We start from the raw sequence: 23,542 nt of genomic DNA on the forward strand, positions 1-23,542 counted from the left end.
AAGCAAACTGTGCTAGGGTCCTGGAAAAGGGAGAGGTTCCTTCCAGATAGGGTTAAAGACCAGCTGCCTCGGGACGGCAGCTGAGAGCAGGATTGCGAGGCATGGGTAGGGTTTCCATTTGGGGAGGAAGGGCATTTCAGACAAAGAGAACCAAATGAATAAATTAGAGATGGGAAAGCAAGGGCACCTTCAGGGAACAGAACAGGGCTGCTATGGCTCACTCTAGAAGTAACAGGAGAAAGAAACGGAAAAGGCCTGGAAAGACAGACTTCAGCCAGGTTGAGAGAGTTTTCCAATGTGGTGCTGAACACTCCATGCTTTGTCTGGTAGGCTCTAAGGAGCCAGTGACAATTTAGGGCCCAAAGAGAACCCTGAAAGCAAGTATGTTGTCTCTTTGCATGACTCCAGTCTTTGAACATGCTTTCTCCTCTACCATAGCACCCTCCCTTCCGATGCCCCACGCTTCACTTGGCCGATTGCAATTGATCACGCAAGAAAGAGCTCAGATACGACTTCTGTGCATACCTCCATTGTGGGACACATTATGCGCCATTGGACTGTTCACCTGTCTTTCTGCTATGCGCAATGGTGTTTGTCATCTCTATACTCGGTGCCTGCATACTGGTTCAGAATAAATACCTCATGGAAAAAAGAGAGGGAGCAAAAGAGAGAAACGTGGAATCTTGAAATGTCGACAAAGAATTTAAGGATAAAGACCTGGTATTTCTAGTTATTTTAAGGAGAAACTAGATGCAGAAAGTAATAGTGCCTAGGGTGAGACAGGCTCTTACAATTGCTTTGCAAAGACTTCTCAAGGTGTCCCAAGGCTTTAAAATAATAGGAATAGGAATGGTAATGGTAATAATAATGATAATGATAATGATGGCAGAAGAAGAAGAGCGTATTTATATTACACTTATAAAGCACTTACTAGGTGCTTTGATATTGTTGTACTTGACCCAGTTAATCTTTACAACTCAATGATGTATTATTATCTCCATTTTACAGATGAAGCAAATTGCAACAAAAATCCTGATAACAATGCTAGAATCGTAAAAACTAGGTCTAGCCAAAACCACTTAATTGCATTTAAATAAAAGATATTTCTAGAATTGAAAATTGACCCAGTGTTGGGCTGTAACTTCAATTCCCTTTGTTGGTGGTTGTACTAAAGAGTGGTTTTCTTTTCATCCGAGGCATTTGCTTCCATGCCAGGACGCTAATGCTGGGCGCCTACGAAGATGGCTATGTTTGAAGGACTGCCTGCTAACCTGTTCTGACTGAACAAGTCACTTTTTTTTCCAAGACCAGCCATCTATGAGGCTTTTTATTGACTCAGAACAGAAGCAGCCCAGTGGTGTAAGTGGTCTGTGTAGTAATCACCCAGCAAGGCTCCGACAGAAAAAACCTTTCTGCCTCTAAAGGGAAAGAGCAGCAGAAGCCTCTAGCAGGTGTGTAAGCTTGTCAGAACACTCGTCTTCCAGGATGGGGTGTGTTTTCGTTCACTTCCCTGCTGCGTGTAATGTACAAATTTCCTTTCAACCCATCATTTCGTGTAATTTAGATTGCTACTTGTTGGGTTTGCCCTCCTCCTTTTTCCCTTTCCTCTGTTGGAGCACCTGGCTTAGTCCCTCACTTGCAGAAAGGAGGAAAAACCCTTCTTGTCCTTGAAGGGATCTAGCTGAGGATCTCCCCTGGATCTCTGCCGTTCTACAGTTTGTCAAATGAATCTTAAAATAACCCTACTCTGTGAAAAATTACAGCCAAGCAGGTGACTATGAAGGTGTTTTCTGGTTTTGTTTTGTTTTGCTTTGTTCCAAAGTCTCCACAATCAATTTCATAAAAATGTCCCACAAAGCACTGAAACACTAACCTTTGGAGTGAAGGATCTGTCACAGAAACATTAAACAAGAAGTGAGCTACCGGCCCATTCATTCAATCAACGTGCACATCCAAGGCTTGCCAACTGGAAAGTCGTTATGAAAGGGAGAACCTAAATCTGCATGAGGGGGAAACATTTCTCCAGCAGTTTGACACAATTCTCAGATGAGCCAAAAATAAATAAATACCCTCAAGCTGGAGAATGATTTGCATTTGGCAAACATGATGGCTTACATCTGTAAGCATAGTTCCTGCTTAGGTATAGTAAGTATGAAAGAAACATCTTATTTCTTTGTAGTGATTAATAATCCTTGTTAAAATAGGGTCATAAATTCCTTTAACTAGCTGTTCATAAGTTGGAATCATCAATTCTTAAGATAGAAGAGATCCAAAGGTTCATTTCACTCACCTTCCTCAATTTGCAAATGGAGAAACTGAGCTCCAGTATGAATTTATAAGCTCATACAAGTAATCAGAGCAAAAGCCACACTGGGCTTCAAGACTCTTGAGCTGTGAACTGCGAAAGAAAATGTTTCCTCGACTAAAAGAAGGTTAGAGTGCCCTCGTGTGTCCCTGCATAGAAATTCTTCATGTCTTTACAAAGTTTAAAATCACTTTACTCTCCGTCAATTTTCTGGCATTGGGGTGAGGGTCAGGCATTTAGCTCTAGAAACAAACTGTGATCAACATGGTATTGGAAATAAATGTACAATGCATTTGACTTCTTTAATCAATAAGTATATGGAAGCAGTAATATTCTTTATAGGAGCTTTGTGTGGATTAGGGTCTGGCAGGCCTGGGTTTCTGTACCAGGCAGTCACTTGCAATCTTTGTAACTCTGAACTAGTCGCAAAACCAGTCTGAACCTCAATTTGCTCATCTGTAAAATGCAAGTAATCACACTGTCTTGCAGGATTGTGGCAAAGATCAAATGAGATCATGTAAGTAAAGTGCCCAGCCTCGCATTTGGTACGTAATAAACACTCAGTAAATGGAGTTGTTAGTTATTTTCAGACATGAGCCCCCACTGGTTATCACCAGTGAGTTCCTGATGTAAAACTGGGGTGTAAACCTTGGGAAGGTAAACAGCACGTCTTTGGGATGCTTTCAGCTTTTGGATGAGGAGGTTTCCATGAGCTCTGGGAGCAGAGGGAAAAGAAGAATTTTAAAGAAATATGTACTGAATATGTGATTCCTCCAAAATAAATTCTTTCTTCAGATGGAGAAATTTAAATGGAGCTAGAGCAAATGGCTTTCCCACCAATGGAATCTCTTTCAGAGGTAATTGGCGCTAAAGGCCCAGCAGTTAAGGAAAAAGCCCCTACTGTGAATGAAAATGTTTCAAAACTGGATCTTATTTATGGCATTAATCCAGGTATTTTTTTAACTCTATAGTTATTGAGAGGATAGCCATAACAAAATCAATAAAGAACAGAGGTGGAACACAATAGCTGGATGAATTCATCCTTTGATTTTAATTTTCTTTAACTCTTTATTTTATGAAACAAGTTCTCTCAACTTCAGTGTTCAGCAGAATTGCAGCAAATGAAGTCCTTTTGCCCCAGTGAACTTTCAAAGGTTCTCTCCTCCCCCCAGTAATTCTCACAGCCGTCCTTTTCAGACATGTGCGGGGAGGTATCATTATGTACAATGCAAGGAGACTTGACCTTTAAATGTCAGTGGAAGTGTAGAGTCTGGCGATTCTGTCTGTACCTTCCACTAGCTTACTGGAGAATTGAGGGAAATCGTCCAATATTGTGTAAGTGGGGAGCGGGAGGGTTGAAAGGAGCACCTCCGCTGTGCCTCTCTTCATTTTTACATAACTGGAAAAGGACGGGGAGATTGGGCTGGGCTCTGTTATCTAACTACTTCGTCTAGATGCTGCCGTCACTGGGAAGTTTATGTAGATTATTACATGACAAGGGCAGAGAAATGGCTGCTCAGTTTGCAAGCCTTGCCCCTGGGGTCGGTCACTTACCCTTTCTGGGAACTTGTTACCTTTAAATAAGGCAAATGCAGCACATGAAACCCAGGCATTTATTATTTATGGGAAGTTCATCATCGGGCCTGTCTGTGGTTGTGGAGGAACAGAGTCGCTGCCTCTGAGCCTCAGCAGGGTCGTCCCGTGCAGCTCCGCATGGGCAGCAGTGACAGACCAGCCTTGGATGCTGCATTTCGACACCATTGCAGTGCTGCTCTGGGCAACGTGACACTCAAGCTGGACTTTGTGGTCATAAACCTCTAGTCAACCAGTGAAAAGATATTCCCTGCCTCTTAATTCGAAGTCTCCTATTTGTGCAGATTAAGTGGACTGTACATTTTCTGGCTGCAGTAGTTAACCTCTGTACTATTTGTGAGACACATTATTCCTGGTTAACACGTTCATCTCATTTTCTACTTTATGCTTTTGTCCCTTTAGACGTTATTTTTCTCCTTAGAATGCCCCCTGAAAATCTATGCGTCTTGCTTATTGATGCTTTTATTGCTAGTACTTGTAGAGTTTAAATTCCAGCGTGCCAAGTAAAAGGTTTTTCATAAAGGGATCTTTTTTACTTAAAGATCCTCTTATCCTTATCCACCTACTGCTCCTTTATGTGGCAGCACCCAACTTCCATCACCCCACTCCCAGCTAGGTCTGCCTCTGCATGGAGACCCTGGTGCAGGCACTGCACCAGTGAGGCGAGGCGAGGCGAGGCGAGGCAAGGAGAGGAGTCCAGCCGAGGAGAGTGAGCCCCTGGTGTGATGGAGCCTGAAAACAGGCTTGGACCCAGACACGCATTTGCTTCCGACGGGTTAATATTATGGCATCTCTTCAAGCTGTCACTTTAAAAGTATTTATTTCTGATTTAGAAAGAATTATAAAAGTGAAATTGTACCACACCTTTGAAAAATCCCCCTTCAGTCTGTGTCCTCTCCCAGGTCTCTCCTCACCCCTGAAGCAGCCCTCACCCCCACCCCAGCCCCCTGTCGTGATTCCCATTCTTTATCCTTCTGATGCTCAGCCTTTTCCTGGCCTCTCCACCTGTCTCCCTTTCCTCAGTAGAGTAGTTTAGATCTTTCCAAGCTTCTCCGTCCAAACGTGCATACCTCCACCTGCTACTTATGACTGCTTCAAGTATGTCAAAAACCATTAATGCCAAAAATGAATATTTCAGTTGTGCTTAGCAAACAAAAGATACCAGTTACCAGGATTCACTCTGCTTAGAGGGTAGTGTGGACTAAAAATGACTTTTTTTTGTTGTGGTTCATATTCAAGATGAAGAGTTCACTATTTATATTAAAGAGAGTTTTGTCTGTTTTGTTTTGCTTTTTCCCTATCCTGCCCATTTTGTAAGGAGTCACTGGTGAAATCCTGCATCACCTGGCACCGAATTTGCAGTTTAGCCCAGCAATGCTTTAACATCCCCGGTAGACTGGTCCCTTTAGCTAATGCTCTGCTGGTGTGCCCCTCACCATGGCCACCCCTGGGAGCCCAGAATCCTGCCAGAGCGCGCTGTTGTGAGTCAGGAAGCCAGAGAGGGAGATGAGCTGGTGATGGCCTAGGCTCCATGGGAAATCAGAGCCAACCAGCAGGGATCTGGAGTCCAGCAGGGCCATTGCTCTCTGAAGGGCCAGAAAGGTGTCTCTGAATGCTCCTTGCCACCATCCATCTGAGTCAGAGTGGACACCGGTGCTGAGGGAGTGAGCAGTTCCTAAGTGGCTGTACCAGAAACTCGGCCTTTCTGATGAGCTCCGTATGCATAGACTTATGTTTGCAGTCTTTTCTGAAATTAAGTAGTGGTCTCTCCAAAGCTTAGAAAAATATCGACACTTTTTGATCAAATGATGGGAATGTTTTCCACTGCCTTAGTTTTAGTATATTTAAAATATTATTTTATTTCTTAAAAATCACATGTCCATTAAAATGCAAGTACTTTTAAGGAGGTAATGTGCCTGAGGGCCTAAATCTCATTTTGTAGCTCATTTTCTAAGAAATATTGTTGAAAAATTTCTTAATAGAAATTCTATGGAGAGAGTCTTCTGGGCTCTATGTAAATCAAAGCATAAAATGCTCTCATTTTCTCAGAAAAATCCAACCCTTTAAAATGGCTTAACCAGTCAGCAGGCTGTCACCTCTGAAACTCTCAAAGATGTGACAGTATCAGTAAGAGCTATTGTTCAGCTGGGCCTCTCAATGTCTGATCCCAATTCCATCTGGGATCTGTCTCTTTTCTTTTTCTCCTTAGGAGATGGGAGATAATTGCTTTCTTTCTTTGGCTTAAACACTCATGTCTTTTTTTTTCTCTTTTTATAAAGTATGAGTATGCTCTTCCTTCTGCTGTTTGCAGTGACGGGCTTTTGACCTAGTTGAGCCTTTCTTCCTGCCCAGATACCTGCTGGTAGCTAGCATCATCTGAATGACCTAGCTTTATTAAAATAGAGTGTAACCAAGATTTTTGTCTTTTGTGTTTGGGCACCTTTAATATCTTTTTGTTGTTGGTTTTGAATGGGGTCTTTGCAGCTAAGAACTTCTTAATGTGCCCAGGACATTTTTTGGTATGTGTGTTTTACCTTGACTTAGAAAACTAAATTGACATTCAGTGCTATTTTATGAAGCATTAGCTCCAGTGGGTAACTGGTAAGATGGCTGTACCTGTTTTCTTGCAAGCTGTGGCTTTGACAGGGTTGAGGCTAACACGTGGGTAAAGAATATGTAAATTACAAATCATATGACCTAAAGTTCACACTGAGATAAACTAGACAAGCCTAATTGAAAATTCTGATTATTCCTAATAGAAAATGCATGGACATTATGCATATGTTTTAAGAGGAAGCTTGCAATGAACCAGGCCATCTTTTTTTTTATTTGTATTAAATTTATTGGGTGACATTGGTTAGTAAAATTACATAGGTTTCACGAGTACATTTATATAGAACATCATCTATATATCACATTGTGTGTTCACCACCCAGTAATCCTCCTTCCATCACCATATATTTGATCCCCTTTTCTCTCTTCTCTCACCCCGCCTCCCCCTTACTCTCTAGTAGCCACTAAACTGTTGTCTGTGTGAACCAGACCATTTTAATTTCGATGGAAATAATATGATGAAGACCTGATAAAAATCTGGACTTTACATGGAGTTTAGATGGCTCTTCAAAAAACAAGCTCAAAATATTGATTGTTTAAAAGCATTTTTGTAGAATGATTATTGTATCTATTAGAAGCTCTCTATTGATGTACTTGTGTCACATTGTGGAGTTTTAAAATTCATTTAAACATGCTTTTCTAAATAAATAAAGTGGGTGTTTTTTTTTCCTCTTAAGAGTTTTATCTGGGTTTCATTTCAAATGAGTCAGTTTTAGTGTCAATGTATACACATAAGACATGCGCATAAATGCTTTGTTAACTGAGAGAGAGACTAGATCCACACACCTCTACAGATATCCCTACTTCGAAATTTTGCTGTCTAAACAAAACTTATAAGATTCTTGTTACCTGGAATTGACTACCTGAATCAAAAATTGCATTATAGCAAATTCACATGGTGGGTTGCCAGTACAGCCAAGCAAGAAAGTGGGGAATGTATCGCATCCATAGCTGAACTGCTCTCCCAATAGGTTTGTGTTGTGCATCAGTGCTCTCAATTTACCACGTTATTGAGTAGAAATGTCTTCTAAAAAATGTGAAAAGCCTGAACAGCTCGTACATGTGAAGAAATATAGGAAGTAATAAAGCATGTTGAGAGAGGTGAGCTAACATAAACTTGGCCTAAGAACTGTGTGTTCATATGTTTAATATGTGAGAAAACACAGAAAAACTTCTGAAAGTATTGTTGTTCTGGTTTTTCATGTTTAAAATATTTTATATTATGGAAAGTTTCTTTGTGAGTGGTTATGTGTTTAAATGTTTTAGAAAGCCGATAGAGTTTTTTGGGGTTTTTTTGTTTGTTTGTTTGTTTGTTTGTTTTTGATAGATTGAGAAAGCATTACTATCTTTTCCTTCTTAAATAATGGATTATAGGTTTTTCACTCTCCAAAAATCTGCTATCAAACTTGCTTTTAGCAATGGATTGGATTTGTTTTGCTGCATTTGATTTTCTTAGAAATCACTTGAAGATGTCTAATTTTATGATGTTAAAAATAAAAAATAAAAATGTTAAGAATCTCCTTGGAACTTCCTCTCCTATACTTTCAAATTGTGTAGTCATTGTATTTATTTGTTGATACAGGAGCAGACTAGAGATAATCTATAACTTTACTTTTAGTGCCAATTTATACTTAAACTGTATAATACTATGGTCTGAATTTACTCCTTTTGATGTTGATTCTGGATATAACCTAAAATGAGTCACTTTCATTACAAACTTTATTTTTTCCACAACAAATACCTGAAAGAGGTATTTGAGGTTTCACAACATTATTTAAAAACCAGAATTATTTGTTTCTCAGATAGTATCCAAGTAGATGACATAAAAATTTCTTAATAATGAAATACTACTACTATTACTACTACTACTACTACTACTAATAATAATAATAATAATAATATGTTTGAGCTCATTTTGTTGGCCAGAGACTCTTCTAAGTGCTAACCTGAGTTAATCATTTAACTTTCATTGCAAACCATTGATGTTGTGCTGTCGTTATCCCCATTTTACCAATGAGGAAACTGAGGCACAGTGTTTTAATCAGAAAGCTAGTAAGCACTAGAGCCAGGATTATGAATTTAGCAGCCTGGCACCAAACCCCATGCTCTTAACCACTGTGGGAACTCTCCTTTTAGCTTATTCAGACCTATGGTAATTCACCAAGTTAGGTCTCAGGATTCAGCATTTGTCAATTTCTTCTTGCTAAACTGGCTTCTTGTAAACTGCAAGTCTGGGTCCTTTGGGGCTAAGCCGGCAGAGAAATGGCTTGTTGGGCCTGGAGATGGCCTAGTGGGATATTTAAAAGATAACTGAAAGAGGGAATTGAGTTGGTTTCCAACCCATTAGTGTTCTGGGGACAGGAGATGGGTCACCTTATGGATGGATGTCCAGTGGGAAATAGTTGTTGGAGGCATTGAGAGACATGTCAATTCAGAATTAAAAAGGTGCAGGTCCGAGGTCAAGCCCATACAAGTCAGATGTCCATTTGGCTACTGGGGAGCTCAATCTAGAATGATATGTCTTAGGCTTTGGTTCTTTGTCACCTCACTAAGGAGTGTTTTTAGCCATTTTTATCTGGCTCACCACCACCACCCCCAACAATGAAATTTTAATGCCACAGGTATACTGTATTGCTGTTTAGGTACTGTGTGTTTGTGTGTATGTAGATCTATTTCTATACCTCTAACTATATGTATAGACAGATAGAGATAGAGGTAGAGACAGAGACAGGGATAGAGACAAAGAAAGAGAGATAGAGATCTGTGCTTTATACATAAAAAGAGTAAGATTTTTTTCATCCCCCCCAGAACCAATTTTTGTCACCCTGTTGAGAACACATAGCCTAGAAGCACTGATAGTTGAAAGGCTGAGTGGTTGAGTAAACACAGGGTGGAAGGGTAGACTTAAGGGAAAGTACTTGGAGGGGGCTCATGAGCTTCAGAGTTAGAAGGGTTCCCCAAAGGTATGTGAGGTCAGGGGTTCTTTGACCTGAGGTCACCATGCCAACCTCCCTAGGTGGCACTCAGAGGTGTGATACAGACGGTTCTTTCTCTGTCTCATATTTTTCATTTAATTCGTGTCTCATGTCATCTGAAATGCTATTGTGATGTAAGGAAATGTGTGTGGTGTGAATTCTTTTTGTTTTACTTAGAGACCAGGTTCCCAAGAAGCTTGCTTTAAATTCTTGTTAATTAAATGAGTTCAGAAAAGTGGCTACTACTCCAGTTTTCAAGAAATGGGTAATGAAAGTGCTTTAACTAATCACTGTTGTGTGCTCACTTGTGATCTCCTTACCCTCAAATAGAAAACTTTAGAAAGAACCAAGTAGCAATTGCTGTTCCAGATAAAGAGCAAACTGGTTGTTCCTGGTCCTCACAAGGCCAGCTCAGTTTCTTCTAGCTGGTCTCTTAGACTTTCTTGTCACTTAAATGCTGTAGGGGGAAAATAACTATAATGTTGAACAAATACCTTGCTAACCTTTTCCCATTCAAATCTCTTTCCTCGTGATTTTGCTGCCACAGACACTTTATTCTGAACTCTGTAACCCAGCACATGTCTCAAAGGCCCTAAGTAACTGAAATAACCTCACCTGATCACTTACTAGAAAGTATGATAAGGATAGCAAGGTCTCCCAATGTATATATTTTTCTGTACATAAAAGCAATGGTTATTTAACTGGTCAAAAGGCGGGAGACATTCCTGGAACCAAAGGAATGGTGAAGAAATCTTCTACCAGGATATGGGAAAGGCAGTCCACCAGATTGTTATTTGAAGATTTGAAAGTTCTAGAAGACCAACCAGAAAAGGTGATCCCCAGAAGTCAGAGAACGTTTGGGAAAGGATACTCTTACATTTGTGGCAGCAGGTGGCAAGCCTGGATGCCCAAATCACTTGGGAGCTTTTCAAGTTTTCCATTCTCAACTCCCATCCTAGAGAGATTCTGACTCAGCAGGTCTGGAGTGGGGTCTTCGGCACTGGTGGTTTTTAGAAGCTCCCCCAAAGGATTCTGATATGTGTCCAAGGTTGAGAATTACTGCTTTAGACTACAAAGAGCCTGCACATACATTATCCAGAGTTTTGTATACTTAAAAAGAGGAAAAAAGGAAACATTTTTTAATGCCTGTTAATTGTTTAAGGAAATAGGAAGAGACAGGAGTAATTGTGAAAATGAAAGGATTACAAAAGAATAAGTTTCCAAAAATTGAAGGAAAAAAACCTCACCTTTGCAGGGCTAAAATGAGGGATGATATCAATCCATGGTGTGTAGAACATTAAGGAGGAGGTTGTATGCCATATTTCCTGCTCTATAGGAAATATTCTTAAGATGACAACAAAATTCCCTACCCAGAGAAGACTGAAAGCAATCATCTAATATTTGGTGCCTATTATTTCATAAAACCTTATTGAGCCCACTCTATAAATGAGAAATATTGAAGAAGAGGTAAAGACATTTATTGTTATTGAAAAAGTCTGTTAGAAAATATGTTGAATATTTTCCATGTGCATTTTGGGACTGCACACATGTCTACATGTGTAGACAGACAACGGGTCTCTACAGTGATCCTAACAGCTTTCATATAGTCATGATTAATAATTCTGTAGGTTAAGTGGCAAGTAACAACCTTGGTTCTAGCTGAAGGATAAAGTACAGCCAACTCTAGTCTGTCAGATCAGAGGGAAATAGAAGTCACGATAAAGCAGAAGAAAAGTAAGTTGTAATCAGAAAATAGAATGTCGAATTTAAGATTTTAGAAGTGGGTGATGACAAAGCTTAGGCCATGATCAAGAGAGTGAGTGGCTACTGTCAACAAAGAAGAGGCTAAGCTGTCATCTTCATGTCATGTCAACCAATAAGATGGAGAGAAAGAGTATTTCAGATTCAGAAAAGAAAATCTTCCAGACCCTAAGTGTTTCCTTAAGATAAGGAGATTCAGCTAATCACCCTTCTTCCCTCTAGTTTCTAACTAACAGAGATGACTAATAATAACAATAACGACAGTTCAGCACTTACTGTGTGTCAGCATTGTTCCAAACACTTTTCATATGTTCTAATATTCACAATTATTATGACATTAACATTATTGTGCCCATTTTACAGATGATAAAACTGAAAAATGGGTTAAGCAACTTGTCTGATAGAGTTTATATATGCTGGGGAGAAGATATGGACAAAGTTGGGGTTAGAGAATATCTTATGGAAGGTATCAACAAAAGAAAGTGAACAGAGTCCAGGGAGAGGCCTGCCTATCAATGTATATTGCACAGCAACAGGAGCCTTGTGAGAAATGAGTCTGAAATAATGCACTGGAGCCATATGGAAGAGTCCTGAACACCAGTGTTCAGAGTCTGAACCTGGTTTGGGAGGGAGGAAGAAAATGACATAATCAGATCTTGAAATGATTAACTTAGATATGAAGAAATTGGAGAGAGGCTGTCATGAAAGGACAAAAGTCAGGGTTCTTTTGGCCCTGATTGTATGACAGGTAATGAATGTATGAATGAGGGGTGTGGCAGTTGAAAGTTAAAGGAAGAGACGACTTTGATATATGTTGCAAAAGTCAAATGCAAAGTTTTGGTAACTGGTTGGATGCAGAGGGTGAGGGAGAGGGAAGAATTTAGATTGAATCCAAGGTTTCAATCCAAGTGACTGAGTGAACTATCAGTGGAAATCCAGGAAAGGCACTTTGTGGAGACAAGAGGGTCATCATGAATAGCTGGACTTTCAGATGGGTGGTTTGTGGTGTGAGGAGGCCATCAGGTGGACGACCACAGCAGGAAGTTGAAAACAAATTTGGAATTGAGTCTGGGCTAGAGAAGAAGCTTTCGGTGGTGTCTGCATAATGATGCTGGGGTCAACATGGGGAGTCGATGAAACTCTGACGGTGGGAAAAGACAGGGAATGGAGACCCTTAGAAAACATCTAACTTTGGGTGAATGAAGAAGAGGAGCCCGCAAAGGAGACAGAAGGATAGGAACATCTCAGAGTGTGCATGACAGAACACAGAAGAATGGGAGCTTCCAGGAAGAGGTGACTTAGCAAACCCTCAGAGAAGCCAGGAAGAGGAAAGCCATTTGGAGTTGTTGGTTTGAAGGTTAGAAGGATCAAGAGTAGCAACAGAAGGATAGGGGGTGGCCTCAGATGGGAAGGAGGGAGTATTAGAGATACAGGAGATGAGGCAGCAGGAGCAGCCTATGCTTTTAAGAATTTGACAGCGAGGAAGAAAGAGAAAACAGTTAGTTACTTGAAAGGTAAGACATGTAGAGGAAAGTGCTTTGTTTTGTTCTTAAGAGAAAGGGTACCACTTAAATCTGTTTTACACAGAGATAAAGGAGCCATAGAGAGGGATGAGTAAAGATGCATAGGTACTGCCAGGCAGTGGCAACGAAAACACTTTCCGTGGCAGAAATCACAGCAGGAAGTGGTCCAAAACTGATTTCTAACCTTATCATAAAACAAATGAGAAATCATGGGGCTGCTATGCCTAACAACCCCCATGTAGCCTTTCTCCTAAGAGAATAAAGGAAGGACCAATGGAGCCAAGTTGTTTTCCTCTTCTGGGGGAATGCATGAGTTTAATCCATACATCCCATGGCGGAATGGCAGGGGGGAAGGGGCCCTCACTGCAGACGTTCTTTAAAGAGCAAAATAACTTCCATCAGAAGTAGAGAAGAGAAAACTTTGATAATGAATTTGGGGTGTGAAATAGTAGGATTTTCTTTTTATAAGTATTATTTACAGGTTGCATAACTTGTAAATACTCTATGTGCAGGAAAGGGGAGGGCATTTTTATCCCGTTTTTCAAAACAGAAATAAAGACAGTAAAGTACCAATGTTATTTCACTCCCTCTACATGAGGCAAAAGCTTCCTGGGGGAAGGGGGGAATAAAGAGAAAGGCAAAAATATTGACAGTGGAAATATTGATAGTGGTGAAAGAGTGATGGCTGGTTTTGAGTGCTGCGGGCCTAAGTAGGACAACTGCTATGAAACATTCATCGAACAATCTGCTCCATTGTCCATTTCTTTCCTGTCAAGGGGAGGGAGGGGGCGGTACTGGATACAGGATGTCAGAAAGGAAAGGGGGAAATGGAAAAGGGAGCAAAGAGATAAAGAGAGACTGTTCCTAGGGAATGGGCACACCCTCCCTCTTCTGTGGGAAGGGCTGGGTACCATGTGTGTCCCTGTGTGACCATTCAGAAATGGTCCCTGGGGCTCCATCGCTGCCACATTGCTGCACAGCCCTCAGACACAGAGAAAAGCGATGGAGGTTGTTAATGCGTCTCCCTCTGGAGACAAAACTGGGCTCAGCAGCAACAAGAGAATTCCAGAGGGGACTTGTCTCCCCTCCATGATGGGATAATGGCTGTTCCCTGATACCCAGGGAAGAAGGAAGTTTAATGTTTGCCTCCCACCGTATTGCACACTCAACCCTGAACAGCCGGGCTGCTAATATAATCTAAAGAGCAGAGAGAACTGACTTTCCACCATCTATATATAATGTATTTATAATAAAGCTCTCAGTGAGGAGGTGTAAGGAGTTCCTGTTTCCGTACAGACAGGGAAGCAGAGCGTTAGGCAAGTATCCAGAGCGTTAGGCAAGAATTTCAGTCGCAGACAACCAATATGGAAAATCCAGGGGTACTTGCCCCACATTTCTATTTAGTAGCAGCATTTTTTTTTACCTGAAATGTGCTAGCAATTCTCTCACTTACAAAATTGACTTTACGTAATGATTAGTAAATCTATTTTTTCTTAATAGTTGCTGAATATTCTCCATGTTCTAGAAACGACATAAAAATAAGGCATTGCTTATCATCTTTTTTTACCCTTTTTCCCTTTATTTCTGAAAAGATAGGATAGTAAAGCCATCTCAGAACGATCTATTTTCAAGAAAATGGAAATAACAAAACAGTAGAACGGTAGAGTTTTGTTAAGTTTCGTATTATGTATGAAATGCCTCCTCTAAAATTTACTAAAACAGATAAACGGGTGACGATCACTTAGTAGAAATTAAGAAGTTTAATTCTAATATGGGTGGTAGTGGTGAAGAACAAGGTTAGTGGTGTCAGAACGAGGGTGTTTTCCTTCTTGATGTTGCTTGTGAGGTACAGCCACCTGTGTGGAGTCCGCAGTGTCCGAGCCAGTCACTGAGCTAACCAGATAATGACTGACGCTAAATAGAAACCAATGGCAAAATAAAAGGTATTTGTTAAAGAGAATTTTCACCTTAGAAATACTTTTTCACTGTTTTATGTGCCTGTCATGGTCACCTATACTTTCTAACAATAGATCATCTCAGTGTCTAGGAGGATGCCTACCCTCCCGTTCATGCAGAGGAACAGAATATGCATTTGATCATTTAATAGCAGATTCGATGCATTAAGAGATGAGTTGAAAAAGTGACCATATAACTGACCTGCGTTGAGCTCTTCAAAATGTTTTTCTGATCCATCAAGTAATGAGTTACATTTTCACAATAGTAAAATGGTGTTTACAAAAACATAAAAAGAAGTCAGCTTTTGTTTTGTTTTTAAATTCTGCCTTTTCTAGAATTTAGATGCCTATCCCAGCATTATTGAAATGGCAGTGTTGCCGTGCCCTTTGAATAAAGTGGACATGCCACCGTTAAGCATTCTTCTGTGAGAGACACTCAAGCAACCTCTAGTTTGTCTTTATTATAAATATTCTTCAGCAAGCATCTTTGTTATTCCAAAGTTAGTTTATTTCCTCAGAATAGCTTTCCTGAAATGAAATTATAGATGAAATGATATTGACTATTTTAAAGCTCCTCTTTCCAAACATATTTCTAAATAGCTTTCCAAAGGGTATTTATTAGTTTACCTTACACTGGGAATATATGAGAATTATAATTTTACTCCAGGCTGAACAAGCTGCTAGTAAGACTACATTACTTTTATTTGTGCTTATTTTATTCCCAGCAAGCTTGAACATTTTTACAAGTGCAGAACTCATTTACATTTTTTGTGTGTTTATTTGGTTCTTAATTTTTGTTAGTTTTCTTATCAACGGGCTTATTTTTTCCAGCCCCAGTCTCAACCACTTTCTTCACCTTATTGCTTTGTACAGGATCCCATGATTCATTCAGCTACTGGGTAGATGAAAAGTCCCCAGTGGGGCCTGACCAAACTCCTGCTATCAAACGCCTCGCCAGAATCTCCTTGGTGAAGAAGCTGATGAAGAAATGGTCTGTGACTCAGAACCTGACATTCCGAGAACAGCTCGAAGCTGGGATCCGCTACTTTGACTTGCGTGTGTCCTCCAAGCCAGGGGATGCTGATCAGGAAATCTACTTCATTCATGGGCTTTTTGGCATCAAGGTCTGGGATGGATTGATGGAGATGGACTCTTTTCTCACACAGCATCCCCAAGAGATTGTCTTCCTGGATTTCAACCACTTCTACGCCATGGATGAGGCCCATCACAAACGCCTGGTTCTCCAGATCCAGGAGGCCTTTGCAAACAAGCTATGCTCAGCCTGCAGTGTGGAGAGTCTGACGCTACAGATCCTGTGGGAGAAGAAGTGCCAGGTAGGAGAAACAGGATGAGCTTCCAAGGACAAGAAAGGGACTCTTTCTGCCTTTTCTATATCTCCAGCTACAAGACAGCTCACTCCAGGGCTCCTAGGCTAGAAGGCATAGATTGTTTGGAATATTAAGCATACACAGGTTCCCAGGTTCTAGGATAGCTTTAAGCACTCTCCTGGGTGCCCTTGAACTGGGATTAACCCCTGCCAAATATTGAAAACCTGTTTGACATCTAAATCGACTTTGAATGTCCTGGCCAGAACCAGCCCAAGGCAGTTGTAAAACTGGACAAGTTGGTATACCATTTTTCTTTCTCCCATAGAGGCCTCCTCGTCTTCACCCTCTTAGCTCCCCTCAGGTATAGTCCATTCCATCCTGCCTTCAACTCAATGTCAGAGAATTCCTGCCGAAATATTGGTAGGTGAAAGCTTTAGCTGATAAAGGCATCTGAAATGATCTTCTTGGGTGTGTTAACATTTTAAAAGACCATCTTCACAGAATTTGGGTCATAGCAGAAGAGAGTTAAGGAAGGAAGAGCCCATGGGAGGGGTGCAGGCCGGGAGATTATTCCCCAGGTTGCTTATGCTAAGAAGAGCCCCTAAACTTAGATCCATGAGGGACGTACTCAAGGAAAGGAATTTGAGCCTCAGATATACTCTGCTCTGAATGCCAAAGGATGGTAGATTGTGGGAGAGGAGAGCTCCACGAAAGGTCAGCCTCTGACTTAGATTCAAAAACAGAAAAAAAAAACAATTACCTTTCTTTCATGTTTGATCACTTATTGGTAAGTACATTAACCAAAGCATCTTAGAGAGGCAGTTGTTTTTGAACTTAGAGATTTTGATTAAAAATCAAAGACTATTCACTTGGAAATATGCATTGAACACCAAGAATGTGCTAAGCACCATCCTAAGTACTTGGCATAAGTTCATTTGTAAAACAAAGACCCTTGCCCTAGGGCTTTCATTCGGGTGGAAGGAGATACAGCATCGGAAATAACCATACCAAATACATAATACATAATGCCAGAAAGTGGTAACAGCCTTGGAAAAAGAAAGTCAAGCATGGTAATGGGGAGCCAAGGATTCTGTGGGGTGGGCGCTTGCTCATAATTTTAAATAGATGGATCAAGGCAGCCTTCATTGAAAGATGACATTTGAGAGAGTTAATCACATGGATATTGGTGAAAGAGCTTTCCCAGCAGAGGAACAAGCCAGTGCAGGGCCCATAGCAGGACTGTGCCTGAAATCTTTAAGGAAAAGCAAGGGGCGTTGGGGCTGGAGAGCAGAGCCGTGGAAGAGGTCGGAGAGAGAAGGGATGCTTCCGTGGGCCTTGAAGCGCTGTAAGGACGTGGCTTTTACACTGAGCCAGGAGGGCTCTGAGCACAGGGTGCTGGGACCTGACCTAGCTTTTGAATGGTATCCCTCTGGCTGCTAGGAAGAGACCTGGAGTAGGGAGAGTGGGGAAATGAGGGAAACAAGAGAGGAGACTGTGGGTGGGAAGTGGCCAGATTTTGAAGCTAGCAGAAGGGAGCCAACAGGGTTTCCTAATGGTTGGGAGTCAGGGTGGGAAAGAAAGTGAGGATTCCAGGATGACTCCCAGGTTTGGCCTGAGTATCTGCAAACAGCAGGTTAAGGTCTTTGACTCCACAGAGGCTAATGAGTGAACTCTCTCAGTATCTTAAAATTTGCCTAAGTTATTTTTCCTCACTAAAAATTTGTAAATGATATTTTGCCAAACATTTATCACACCTCTCCCTCTAAACCTGAATTTATATCCATTCAAACTCACAGGTCTCATTTGGAGATTTTTTTTTTCTTTCCCCAGTGGAGTCTCTCTCACAATGTTAAATAGTAATAACAACAACAATAATAGCTAACATTTATTGAGTCTTTACAATGTGCTAAGTACGTGGATTAATTTACTTAATCCTCTCAACTACACCGTGAGTTAGGTATTCTGTTTTTTTCCTTCTTTTACAGAGGAGAAAACTGAGGCATACAGTGATTAGGCAAGTTGCCCAGGAGACTAGGTTAGGGGGTGACAAGAGCCAGGATTCCATCCCAGGCCATTTGGCTCTCCAGAATTCCCACAGCTTGTGATGTTCGCAGGGCTGTTCACACATCTTGGTGGTTTTCACAACTAGCCTCATAGATTATGTTAATAAAAGCAATGTCTCTTCATTCCTGAGCCCCTATTATCAGAGGGTCTAGAGCAGGGGTGTCCAAACTTTTTTCAACGTGTTTCACCAAGGGCCATATTCGGTAAAATACACAAACAGCCGGGCCACTCACGCAAGGTGAAGTACGTATTGCCTCACCTGGTTTATTTAAGTAAACTAAATATATTTTTGGAATTTGCTGTGGGACAATAAAAAGTGGATTGCGGGCTGCAGTTGGCCCGCGGGCCGCAGTTTGGACACCCCTGGTCTAGAGGGTTAGCAGAATGGGAGAAAGGGAAGGAGGTATGTAGTAGGGCTTTGGAGTCCTGGTATTCAGGTAAGGTTAAATTTGAGTATAGCAACGTTTATAAACAGATATGTGTTGTACAGTTTTATAATTTTGTACACAGATAGTATTGTGGATGGGTTGCCCGATTGCGTACTAAATTGTTTAGAAATCTGCAGGAATAACAGGTATCTTCAAGAATAATGAATGGTGTCGGCAGTGACTTTCTAGTAGCACAGGGCCCATCTATCATAGCTTTTAAGTACGCGCTAATCTGTGTCATGCGACTCAAGTATTCTTAAAGTGATAAGGAAAGAGAATGTGATGACATATCAGAAAAAGAGAGCATGTCATCAACTTGAATTCTAGTATCTCCTCATTCTCCTTCTTTTCCCAAAGTTTTTCGTGCCAAATCTCTTCTTAAAAGTGGAACAGAGGGATCTCAAACAGAGCCAACAGTCATCTCCCCCCTGCTGGGGCAGTACCATACTGGTGGTTAAACTTTAAATATTCATTATGTAATGAGCTGCCTTGTTCAGTTACATGTAACCCTGAGTGTTTTATGACTACAATTTAAGAGCAAGAAGTATACCACCATTCAGCCACATTTCATTTGCTCAGCATGCAATCACATCATAGGTGACAGGTACATATTTGTACATTGGTAATTATGGATTTTCAAGGCACAATGAGTTAGAAAACTTAATCTACAGATTGGCAGTATTTAGAATCTTACTGAGAAGGTAAAAATACATAATACTGATAAAATACAGAACAATTGATACACAATTGCAAGATAAAACTGCCTCAACTGTACTATACAATGAAAGGCATTTTGTAATCAATTAATTAAAAAAATAGTACATAGTATAAATCTATATCCCAGGGGCCTCCAGGAAAGGAACGATCAAAATAAGAGGTCAATAATTCTCAAAGGAAATGAGATTTTAAATCTGAGTCTCAAGGAAAAGAACTGAATGGATGTAAATTGCTGAGCCAGGAGGGGAGAGTATTTCAGAGAAAAATACAGCAGAGTGAGATGGGGCAGCAGATACAGAACACAGGCCCTGGACAAGAGTTTCTGCCCCTGGAATTGAGTAGAATAAGAGTTGGTTTGCTAGCCTACTGTAAACAGAAATTCTCCATGTAACCTATAGGATCAGATTGCTCAAGAAGGCTCTTGAGGAAAGGCATAAAACAAACTCCTTTTGTATAATTTGTACTTTTTGCATCTTTTCCAAGGCAGAGGAAAGAACGGCACCATCCTCTCATCCCCTGACACTCTGCCCAGGGGCCAGGCAGCACGGGAGATGGTCAGACAGGCCCTGTCGGGGGATCACACATCCCCCCCCCACCCCCAAGCTCCATTTCACAGGCCAGCTTTCCTCACTTATGTATGCTAGAAACCCCAGCCTTCCAAACCAGCCAATTACACCGCCAGCAGGAAATCCTCCCCAATCTCCCAGACAATCTGCTTAGAGTGAGCCTGTCATTAACCTCATTAACACACGTGTTTACCACACACATCATTAGCAGTAGGTCAGACGTTACGCAAAACCATTAAAAACAAGAACAACTATTAGTAGCTTGTTCAGTGCTTCAAGCCTGGAACTCCCTACCTCTAGGCCTCCTGGAGCAGTTGGTCAGGCACTTTAGTTAAGAGCTAAAAGCACACTGGAAACAAGACACATTTAGAGCCTTCCTTCTTGGGTGTCTGGAGGATTATGCTCTGGGCCAGCTATTTGAGGATTGCAGTCCAGGGAGTGTAAACACACCCGTTGGACATTCAGATAGAGATCACTGGTGCCTGGAGGGGGGAAAAATATATTACTTCTGGAAACCTAAGCAGCAGAGTTCTGAATTGGGACAATCAAAATAGCAATTCCCCATCCCTCAGCTGCCTCTCAGAAACTAATTAATGCTGGAGATGTAGCTCGCTAATTATTTTCAAAATCATCACCATCCTGAGAGATCCCTGTGGAGACCCATCACCTCCTGGAAATCTCCCCTTCCTTAAGTAGCTTGCTCCTGCTCTCTTCTGGGAAAGGTTATTTCATTCAGAGTCAGCACGCTCAATTGAAAATCTATGTACTCCCAAATTAGTTCAATGTGTTGATCTCAACTCCAAGAGCTAAGTGTCAATTTTGTGAGCATCTGAGTCATAACTTGTAGCTGCAGGGGTTCTCCACTTGGGGTCCAAAGAATTTCAGAAGTCTGTGAATTTGGATGGGAAAAACTGCATATTTATTCTCACTAGACTTTAACTGAAAATTAATATACTCATAGATGACAAGTGCAGGCAGGCACACTTAGCAGTATTGGCCCTACCTGTAACTTGGTCCCTATAGAAATCACAGATATTTCCATAGCACATTTCAGTGACTGCAGATAACTTGAAATATCATTTGTACACGCATCATTAATTCAAAATTATGGAACTTGTTCGACTTGCCACAAAATATTTTTATTTAATGTACTTACGAGCACAAACATTAATTTATTGCAAATTCAATGAACATATTGATAGGTCTATTTCCATCTCATTGATTTCCTGTGTAATCCTGTCTATTTTATTTTATGCATTTATTTAAATCATAGTCCGAGAAGGGATTTAGGATTTTGCCATCCTTCCAAAGGTGTTCATGACAAAAATAAAGAATCTTCAAGCTAGACATATACAAGTACTTAAATCTTTGCTTATTGATGTTTCTAAAAGTATATATAACTATTCTTGAATTTCCACATGTTTATATTTGTTTGCCTTTTGTCCTCTCAATCAGCATAAAGCCAAGGAATTAATATGCAGCTCCTTCCTGAATTGCTCTCCCTTTTCTGTTTTGAATGTTTCAGGTCCTTATTTTCTATCACTGTCCCTTCTACAAGCAATACCCCTTCCTGTGGCCGGGAAAGAAGATCCCAGCGCCCTGGGCCAATACCACAAGTGTGCACAAACTAATCCTCTTCCTGGAGACCACTCTGAGTGAGCGAGACCCGAGTGGCACCTTCCACGTCTCCCAGGCGATTCTCACCCCCAGAGTGAAGACCATTGCCCGAGGCCTGGTTGGAGGCCTCAAGAACACTCTGGTTCACAGGTAAGAATTTGCTTCCATCTCACAAGTAAGGTGTTTTTAAAAAATAAAAAAAATTAGAAAAAAAATTTACCTGAGTTCTCTTCTGAACAAACAGCGGTAAAACCATATAGTTTGGAGATTTAAAATAACAGCAAAACAAAATACCTTATATTTTAAAAACATTCGTTTGAGGTGGCTTGCATTAACTGTGGCCAGAGGATCTCTAAATACTTTATTAAAATGTACATATTATACCCTAAGTGCACTCTAAATTTTGATACTAAAGCAAAGCATTTTAAGCCAATTCCAGCGCGTGTTCCCACTGTGTTCTTGCCCTTGCCGCTGGCCCAAGTACTCCCCTAAGAAGCGTTAAGTGAGACTGTTGTGCAAGGTACTAGGGATTCAGAGATGGCCTGCAAGGATTTGGGGTGTTCTTCTCCCTCCCATAGTAGCAACGAGTCCTAAGAAACAGCTTAGGATGCCATCCACCATGCCATAGCTTCAAATACTTTCTCAGAGTCGACTCAAACCTGACTGCACAGTCATGTAGGAGAAGCATCGGGATTTTGGATTAGGTGATATCCTTTATCCTGGACACCAGTAGACGATAGGTGTTGTCAAGAAAAAAAATGCCTTGTATATATGTGCATGCCTGTGTCTGTGTACATGCACACGTACATGTTTATGTCTGTCTATGTGTAAAGGGACTGTTATAAATACAGTTGGATGATAGGGCCTTCCTTGCAATCCACACTGAGGAAGATAATATGCTTGGGTAAGACGGAGTATTTACAAGAATCACTTTGGTTCCTGAGTTCCAGGTGGTGAGCACCAGAGTTCAGAGAGTGAAAGTTTCATTCAAAAGCATGTCCCTGTCTGTTTGGCTCTAAATTTGGATAGCATGACTTCAGATAGCAGGAGTTCAGCTGGCAGGAGTTTAGATAACAAACCTGAACTTCTCTTTCTCAGGGAGAGCTCCTGGTGATGTTGCCATGAACAAAACCAGAAACCCCTTTTTGTGTGGCTCCACTAAGTCTTCACTGAATTACTTGTACTGACCTTGGAAAGGAGCATTTCATAAACCAGTCATAGATCTCTGAAAGATCATCCAGAATTATAAACTTTCTTGTTTTATAATACATGTTCCTGTATCCATGCTATTTTCCTCATGCCTTTGGTAAATTCGTAGCTTAACATTATTTATTTATGTATTTATGTATTTATTTAACAAATATTGAATACCTAGGACGAGCTAAGTCCAAAGATACCAGGTAACTAATGTAGTCTCTGCCCTCATGGAACTTACAGTCTATCAGAAAAAATAAACATAAATTTCTAGAAAGAAAAAAAAAGTGAAAAATCACTATTTGTGGGGACAGAGCCAGGAGTGCAGTTTCCAGGCTCTCGGCCTCACGTGGAAAGGTGCTGGCTCAGGTAGTAAATGGCCATCAACTGTGATCAGATGGCCATCAGCTGTGGCTAGTTGCCTGTCAGCTGTAACCAGTGAGCCATTGGCCACTAATATAATTGCAGTGGCTATGCTGGCAGCGGATGGTGGCTGAGCTAGCAAGTGCGAATTGCAGTTAGCATGGCGGATTGCAGCTAGCAAGTGGGGTTGGTTGGTTGGCAGAGAAGTGGACCGCAGATTGCAGATCATGTAGATCCTGTTTCCTGTGTCTCCGGCCCAGCCTCCAGCGAAAATATAGTAGTATGACTCCCCTATCTGTGGCTCTGTGGGTGTTCCTTTTTGGCCTCACCATATCCTGCATTCTTGTGCGGTTAGCGGGACCAGAGACCCCGCATGTCACCCTGCATGACACTTATAAAAGTCTGTGCAGAGAACTGCACTAATAAGGAAGATGGTATTATTTAAAAATAAGGATAAGTTATATCTGTATACTGCATTCTGAATATGCAGTCCCCTCCTGCAGATGATTTCATTTGATTCTTAAATTAAGCCAGCCTCTA

General features: G+C 41.0%; 1 protein-coding gene across 1 annotated transcript in view; it reads left to right on the forward strand.

Annotated features, from left to right (window-relative positions):
- PLCXD2 (phosphatidylinositol specific phospholipase C X domain containing 2) overlaps nucleotides 1-23,542 on the forward strand; it is a 48,214-nt gene that overhangs the window by 14,652 nt on the left and 10,020 nt on the right. The window contains exons 2-3 of the mRNA XM_033133544.1: nucleotides 15,599-16,059; nucleotides 21,354-21,595. Of these exons, the coding sequence (XP_032989435.1) occupies nucleotides 15,599-16,059; nucleotides 21,354-21,595 (703 nt within the window). The remainder of the gene's footprint in view (nucleotides 1-15,598; nucleotides 16,060-21,353; nucleotides 21,596-23,542) is intronic.

Source organism: Rhinolophus ferrumequinum, chromosome 2 (assembly GCF_004115265.2).
Source record: "Rhinolophus ferrumequinum isolate MPI-CBG mRhiFer1 chromosome 2, mRhiFer1_v1.p, whole genome shotgun sequence".
NCBI classification, from domain to species: Eukaryota; Metazoa; Chordata; class Mammalia; order Chiroptera; family Rhinolophidae; genus Rhinolophus; species Rhinolophus ferrumequinum.